General features: G+C 41.3%; 1 protein-coding gene across 1 annotated transcript; it reads right to left on the bottom strand.

Moving 5' to 3' along the window:
* Positions 1-462: 462 nt before the first annotated feature.
* LOC141640760 (uncharacterized) lies at positions 463-1,020 on the bottom strand. The gene has a single exon (XM_074449442.1). It carries the CDS (start codon positions 1,018-1,020, stop codon positions 463-465), a length of 558 nt encoding a protein of 185 aa, XP_074305543.1.
* Between the last annotated feature and the right edge of the window lie 7,561 nt (positions 1,021-8,581).

The raw sequence follows: 8,581 nt of genomic DNA, 5'->3' as shown, positions 1-8,581 counted from the left end.
ATGGGCGATGTTTGAGCTTGCAGGGCTCGGAGAACCAAATTGCAATCATAGCTAGGAGCGACGTAATCTTCGGCGTTCCCGGCGGGTGCCTCTTCCTCATCTCCTTCTAAATTAAAAATACCATTAGTTCTTTCCTCTTCTTCGAACAATTCATCACGACATTTCACGGCCTCTCTTAGTGTGATGGTTCGGCTCTCGCACGCATTTTTGAAATGTCCAAACCCTTGACATTTAAAACACCGAATCTGCGTGGAGTTATTCTCCTTTGAGGCGGATGGTTTGCTAACAGCACTGGGGGTAGAAGTCATCTTGGGATCGGTGGTGTTCCCCGTTGTGCTTGTCCTTGAGTTGTTCTCATTTTTCCAAGTCCGGCTATTCTCGCCATATGTGGTTGTCACCTTCGTCTTTCCTTGCGCCTCCACCTTGAGACACATACTACACAAGGTATCGAAATCGAGTAATTCAGCGTAACTCGACAACATGGGCGATGTTGCGGTTTAGACCTCGTAGGAATCGTGCCATCCTTATGTCCTCATCTTCCACCAAGTCTCCCATTAAGGCCAGATTCTCAAATTCGTTGATGTACTCTAGGACACTCAGCCTTCCTTGGGCAAGATCGGTGATCTTACGATAGGTCGTGAGCCTATGCGTTGCGGGGACATATCTTTTCCGTAACTTTAGTTTAAGCACGTGCCACGACGTTATCTTTGGTTTTCCGGCTCGAACTCTTCTGGTCTTAAGGCTTTCATACCATAATGAAGCCCCATTTCTTAATTTCAAAATGGCGTACTTGCAGCTCTGTTCATCATCAAGTCTCTTAAAATCAAACATCCGATCTATTTGTCTTTCCCATTCAAGGTAAGACTCGGGATCCGTGCTTCCTGTGAACTCGGGTAGTTCACTCATTTTGAACTCGTCAATGACTCGTTCACGTCTTGGCTGCCATTTGGGATCGTGTTCTTGCAATTTCTTTAAGGCTCTTTGAAGATCCCTGAGAAAGTTTGGATCGTCGAAGTTCATATTTGGTGATTGGGGTTTTGTGTTTTCGAAAAAAAGGAAGTTTGTTTTTTTTTTTTTTTTTTTTTTTTGTCAGTGAACAGTACCGTGAACAGTACCGTGAACAGTGATTCTCGTTTTTTTTTTTTTTTTTTTTTTTTTTTTTTTTTCAATTCGTGCCTTCAAGATCCAATCGATTAACCCTCAACTTCCTTGCCGAGTTTAATCTTTGAACACCAAGCGCGTTGGATATTCAACTATCAATGGATTGGGACCTCCTTAGGACCGTCTTGATTTTTTTGGGGTGATCAAGAGCCGAAGCTCTGATACCATTTGATGCGTATACGTAGCGGAAGACTTAATTGTTTTGTTTTTGGGTTTTTGTTGTGTAAAAGATAAAGGATATTTGTTTCGATTCCTTGAGAAGAGATCGAAAACAATGGGATATTTGGTATCACTAGACCTATAGTGATAACAATGGGGGAATTACTCGAAACGCGTCAAGCAACTCAATCTCAAACTGCGGAGCACGTCCTTAGTTTAAGGCAAGATTCGAAAGCCTCGACTCTTTGGAAAAGATTGAAACCACCAAGTTTCTCTCTCTAAAATGTTTATACTTCAACTTTTTGATGATTACAAATGAGGGAGGCTAGGTCCTTTTATAGGAAAAAAGTCCTTGGCCTCCAAGCAAAGCTTTAAATGCTAGTTGTAAGTTCTAGGATGATTAGATGCATGGAACTTACAACCTAGACCCTTTGACAAATTTTATTCAAACTATGTTGAAAAATGCAAAAATATAAGCTAGGATTCCTCTCCCTTGGTGCCGCCACATTCGGCCCTTCCTCCCTTTGTTCCCATTTGATTTTCTTTTGTTCCCACACGGCATCAAGGGGTGTGCGGACCTCGCGCTTCAACCGCGCATAATACCTCTCTTTTACGTAAACCCATCCAATTTTCATGCATAAAAAATGTGTTCATTGGGCCTGGTTTTGATTGGTGCTCTATGTCGAGCACGACTTCGTCCATGGGGTCCATATCCGCGTCAGGATACTACACTAGCAATTGCTAATCTAATAACATAAGACATGATAACTAAATAGATGAATAATAAGAGCAATAAAGGAACAAGAATGAATTAAAAGGGAAAGAGTACGGTTACAAAGTTGTAGATCGGAAATCGTAGCAAAGTGTTTGAGATGTAAACTAAGAGATGTATGATGAGAGATGTCTGATTAGAAAGACTAATCTCCTTATTTATAATAAACCTATGCGTAATTAGACCTAATGCGTCACGGACCCAAGCCCAATAACAAAAACTACTCGATCGAGTAACTTTAAATCACTCGATCGAGTAAAATTAAGCTTAAACCACTCGATCGAGTAGAAAATCTACTCGATCGAGTAAACCTTAAATTGAATCTACTCGATTGAGTAGAAAAAGGACTCGATCGAACATAATTCTACTCGATCGAGTACTTTCTAGCGCACAATTTCCTGCTTTGCACACTGAACTTCAAACGGCTGCCATTTCTTCGTTACTTGGGCAAACAGGGCGATTCCGGTGGCGTTGGAAAGCTAAGAGAACAAGCTTTCATCTCCAATTAGAATCACCTGAATATCAGTTGTAGAACTCGAGATTTGGCTCTTCAAATTAGGTACTAACAATTTGAAGTTCTTCCTTTGCTCGCCTAACTATCTTTCTTCTTTGCGCATCTTAAGACAACTACATTCCCGCTCCAAATTCACTCTTCCTCCAAATGCATGCTAAACGGACGGTAAAAGGCTCGATTTCACTATTTTATGGTTCATTCCTGCAAATAAGACAAAACAAACCAAAGTAGCATATTCGGGGCATTTCGTAGCATAAAACTACGATAATAGCATAGAAATACGTGCATAAAAAGTCCTAAAAGGACTATATAAAATGCACGTATCAAAGCATGTGATAGAAACTATTAAACGGTTATTATAACATCCTAATAAACCAAACGATTACAATTACTAATTATACATGGCTTCCATATTCCCTAGACAAAGTAAACTACTCACTCATATTGGAAATTAAACTAATGACATATGAATTAGTAAACATGATGGTAATAGAATGAAAATTAAACGAAAGTAAAAGAATTATAAATATGCTAAAAGATGATAACATATGATTAGTGAAATGCTAATGATAAGATATGTAAATGAAATTGCTAGAATAAACTAGGATGATAATAACTTGATAATAAACTGTAACAAACCAATACCAATATGTAAAATGCAAATAATAATAATGAAAACTATATGATAAATAAAATGGCAAATGTATTAACGAAGTAAAGCTAGTAATGAAATTACTGTAACATGATAAATAGAACTCGAATAAGGAAAACTCAAATGATAAACCCAAATTACTTGAAATGGAATGCTTGAATTATAAAGAACAAATGCTTAAAGGAAATTGTTTATAACAAGGAAATGCATAAAAAAATTTAAACTAATCTGAAAAGTAGAGTATTGTGTGCTTAAGGTATATGAAAGATGATCCCCTAATGACGGATTAAGCACCCTTTATATAAGAATAAAGGGTGAAACGTAAAAAATCATAGGGGAAGGTAACCCCAATCGGGGACACCCCACCCCGACCAGGGACGCGGGATTCTACGTTTATTGCTATTAACTCTTGATTAATTAGCAAAGGTATCCTAAGTTTCGACTTAGTGCTCCTTAATTCCTCGTGTTTAGAGCACATTTTGGAATCCAAAGCTTGCAATTTGACTTGATCTTTTGGACTTTGGTTGGGCTTTATTTCCATTTCTTTACTTGTGCATCAACCCATGTCACTTTCTTCTTGCTCGGGATTTCTTTGCTCGGAATTTCCCAAAACACCCTTCCATTTGTATGATCTTGTTCCATTTAGCCTCGTGAACATTAGTGCTTGCAAATTTGAAGGGAAAAAGCTACCAAATGCTTTATTTCCTACACAATACAATGAATACAAGCAAAGACACCTGGAACACGGAATTAGCTCACAAATACACTAATAAAAGTGGAATAATAAAATAAAATCGAGCTAAAATAGGGAGTACAATCGTATATAAATTAGACATATCATCTTTCCTCCACACATTTCTTATCAAAAGGAAGTCAATTTGACTAGCATTTCCTTTACTCCTATAAGTCACCAAATGAGAATTCTTTTCTCAAACCAACTAGATATTTGTATATATGCAAATATTTCCGTGATATTTTCAACTAAAAAACGAACTCTCTAACAACCTTGTGACGAACTGTAACAAACTCCGAATGACCATAAAGCTAGCTAAGGAGGCTTGAACAAATGAATGGCCTATCTCCGCTTCTACTTCTGAGCTACAATTCCAACATGAGGAGCGAGTAAATCATCCCTGTGGGACTTATGGGAGAAATGGTGGTGTAACACCCCCACATACCAAAGTACCTTACCAAGGACCACCCTAGCATAGAGACTGTTACCATCTCGGTTGCCCGAGGTTAGTATATCAAAGTTAACAATCCAACACAATTATTAAAGTATAAAAGAATAAGGTTTACATGTTCTCCAATACCAAAAACCAAAAACCAAAGTACAACTGTGAAAGTCTATCAACTAGAAATAAAAGCTAAGTCTCTTGACGGCGGAAGCTAGACTCGAGTGGTGACTCCCCATGACTACCCCATGGCTAAAGAACTCCATCGCCTGTCACAATCTGCTCACCATCCCCGAATGGATCACCACAGATTTTATAAAACAACAACGGGGTCAGTTACTGTATAATCAAAGTAAGACAAGTACGAAAGATAAATACTGATCATCGGTCACCTCCACTCCCAATCACAACAATCAGCGGTGGGGGACCGCAGCCACACCCACCATGGTCCCGCTCATAAACGAGCAATAATCCATGTCCCTTAATGTGCACACCCCCTCCTGTGACGGGTTCCACGGAGGGCGAACTAGGGTGTGAAGCCACTCCCGCAAGTGACTCTACCACAATCATTGCAACCCAACACCAACATCACACCATCATCACACCAACACCAACACCATCATCATCATCATCATCATTACCAACACCAACACCACCGATGATCACAATATCAATCACACAACAATTATCACATAAAGCTTAATTCAATTAAACAGTAAAACTGAGTAGGGAAACCCTACCTTAGCACAACTGCAAGAGACACAAGCAATGTAATCTAGAACGGCTCCTCTACGAAGTCCTCACCTAACAACAATCACATAAACTCCAATTACCATATGCAAAACCCCATTTCCCCAATTCACAATACAAGCCAAACCCTAAGAATTAATAAAATGACTAAGGAGATTAAGGACTTATCGACACCGACGATAGAATGAGAGATGAAGAAACTTGCTAACAATCACACAAACACTAGGGAGAGATTTGGATAGGATTAGAGCGTCGTTGAAGTGTTTAGGTTTTGTAAAATGTAATTAGAAACTGATTAACGCGTTTTATATAACTATAATCATTTCTAAATAAAACCGCGGAAAAACACCCGTCGGACCGGATACTCGGTCAAGTACAGAGTATACTCGACCGAGTACGCTATACTCGGTCGAGTATTCCACATACTCGGCCGAGTATTCCTAGGCAGTAAGCCACCCAGAATACACAACATCCCTTACTCGGCCGAGTAGGCCATATTCGGCCGAGTACGGGCTTAGGAAAACCGTAGTATTACAGTCTTCCCTCCTTAAAAAGAACTTCGTCCCCGAAGTTCACACTATACACACGAAGCCAGACCGACACAACCCACAAAACTAACACCATATAAGGCAAAACACCCAACACTAGCTAAACTAACACAAAATATCACTAACCCGACTCAAACTAACTCAACAAACATGCGACCATCTCCTACCCCCCCCCCCCCCCCTAAAAAGACAACGGTTACGTCCCCGTAACCAAACATACCTGATAAAAAATGGTGGAAAAATGCTTTCGCATAGCCTCCTTGGGTTCCCATGTGGCCTCTTCCACATTATGATTAGACCAAAGCACCTTGAGTAAGATGGTCTCACCATTCCTTGTCTTGCGCACCTTGCGGTCTAAAATCTCTTTAGGAACCTCGGCATAAGATAAGGACCCATCCAGTTCGATGTTCTCAATCTCGAGCACATGTGACAGGTCACTCACATACTTCCGGAGCCGTGAAACATTAAACACGTTGTGGACTCGATCTAAAGCCGGTGGTAAAGCTAACCTGTACGCCACTTCACCTATACGATCCAAAATCTCATATGGACCGATAAACTTCTGGCTTAGCTTACCCTTCTTTCCAAATCTCATCACTCCTCGCATTGGTGACACTTTCAAGAGAACTTTTTCACCCACTGTGAACTCGATGTCCCTGCGATGCAAATCGGCATAACTCTTTTGGCGATCCTGAGCCGCTTTCATCTTTTGACGAATTAGCGGAACTTGTTCAACCATATCCTGCACCATCTGTGGTCCTAAAACCACTGCTTCTGCACTGTCATCCAAACAAACTGGACTTCGGCACTTCCTGCCATACAAAGCCTCGAAAGGTGTCATCCCGATACTAGTATGTTAGCTGTTGTTATACGAGAACTCGATCAAATCCAGCCTATCCTCCCAACTGCCACCGAACTCCATGGCACAAGATCTCAAAATATCCTCCAAAGTCTTGATAGTCCTCTCAGTCTGACCATCTGTTGCAGGATGAAAAGCTATACTCATCTTTAAGGTCGTACCCATCGATTCCTGCAACTCTTGCCAAAACCGTGATATAAACCTTGCATCCCGATCCGACACTATGTCCTTAGGTACACCATGTAACCGTACCAGATTTTTCCCAACCGATCGACGATAACCCAAATCATATTGTTACCTTGTTGTGTCCTTGGTAACCCCACGATAAAGTCCATAGAGATCGACTCCCACTTTCACTCAGGTACCTCAAGAGACTGAATCTTAACCTGTGGTCTCTGCTGCTCACCCTTGACCCCCTGGCATGTCAAGCATCTAGCCACGAACTCAGCCACATCCCTTTTCATATTAGGCCACCAAAAGGTTTTCTTGAGGTCTTTATAAAGCTTATCACCTCCCGGGTGAACCGAATAAGGAGTGCAATGAGCCTCTGTCATGATTACTCTCCTCAAGTCCGCGTCATCTGGAACACACCATCTCTCATCAAAACGAACACTCCCGTCTGAGTGGATAGAAAACCTGGAAACTGTGCCACCTTCCACTCTAGACTTTCATTCTTGGATCTTAGGATCAAGCTCTTGTTTTCTTTTGATATCCTCATACAAATCTGGCTCGATCGTCAAATCCCCGATTGTGTCCCCTTTCCTAATCATATGGATCCCCATCTTGGACATCTCATCCCTTATCTTCAGCAAAGACATAGCTGTACACAACGAATGAACAATCTTCCTACTCAAAGCATCTGCAACAACGTTAGGCTTACCCTCGTGATACATAATCTCAATGTCATAGTCCCCAATCAGCTCCATCCATCGTCTCTGTCGAATGTTAAGCTCTTTCTGAGTGTAGATGTATTTCAGACTCTTATGATCGGAAAACACCTTAAAAGTTGCCCCGTAGAGGTAATGTCTCCAAATCTTAAGAGTAAAGGCAACTGCACCCAATTCCAAGTCATGAGTATGATAGTTCTCCTCATATGGCTTCAGCTGCCTCGACGCATAAGCTATAACCTTCCCATTATGCATCAGAACACAACCCAAACCATTCTTTGAAGCATTCGTATATACTTCAAAGTTCTCACAACCCTCTGGTAAAGCTAGGATAGGAGCTGTGGTCAAACGCTCCTTTAAGGTCTGGAACGCCGTCTCACAACTCTCATCCCATCGAAAACTGGCCTCTTTCCTCATCAAAGCTGTCATAGGTCGAGCTATCGTAGAAAAGTCCTTTACGAACCTCCTGTAGTAACCGGCTAGACCCAAGAAACTCCGAATCTCGGCAACATTCTTCGGGTGATTCCCACTTGGTTACTACCTCAATCTTGCTAGGATCTACCGACACTCCCCTTTTTGATATCACGTGCCTTAGAAAAGCCACTTCCTCTAACCAGAACTCGCACTTGGATAGCTTGGCATAAAGTTGATTGTCTCGCAAAGTCTGCAAAACTAGCCTCAAGTGCTCCGCATGCTCTTCCTTAGTCTTAGAGTAGATTAAGATGTTATCAATGAAGACACCCACAAACTTGTCCAAGAACGGACTAAAGACCCAGTTCATCAGATCCATGAAAGCTGCTGGTGCGTTCGTCAAACCAAAAGGCATCACTACATACTCATAGTGACCATAACGAGACCGGAAAGCTGTCTTAGGAACATTCTCATCCGCTATCCTCAACTGGTGATAACTTGACCTCAAATCGATCTTAGAGAACACCTCTACGCCACTCAGCTGGTCAAATAAATCATCAATCCTAGGCAACGGATACTTGTTCTTTACCGTGACACGAATCAGCTCTCTATAGTCAATGCATAACCTCATGCTCCCATCTTTCTTCTTCACAAACAACACTGGTGCTCCCCATGGTGACACACTAGGCCGGA

The sequence above is a fragment of the Silene latifolia genome, chromosome 2 (assembly GCF_048544455.1).
Source record: "Silene latifolia isolate original U9 population chromosome 2, ASM4854445v1, whole genome shotgun sequence".
Taxonomy (NCBI): Eukaryota; Viridiplantae; Streptophyta; class Magnoliopsida; order Caryophyllales; family Caryophyllaceae; genus Silene; species Silene latifolia.
The sequence above is the reverse complement of the archived record's forward strand: the minus strand, read 5'-3'. Positions and strand labels throughout refer to the sequence as shown.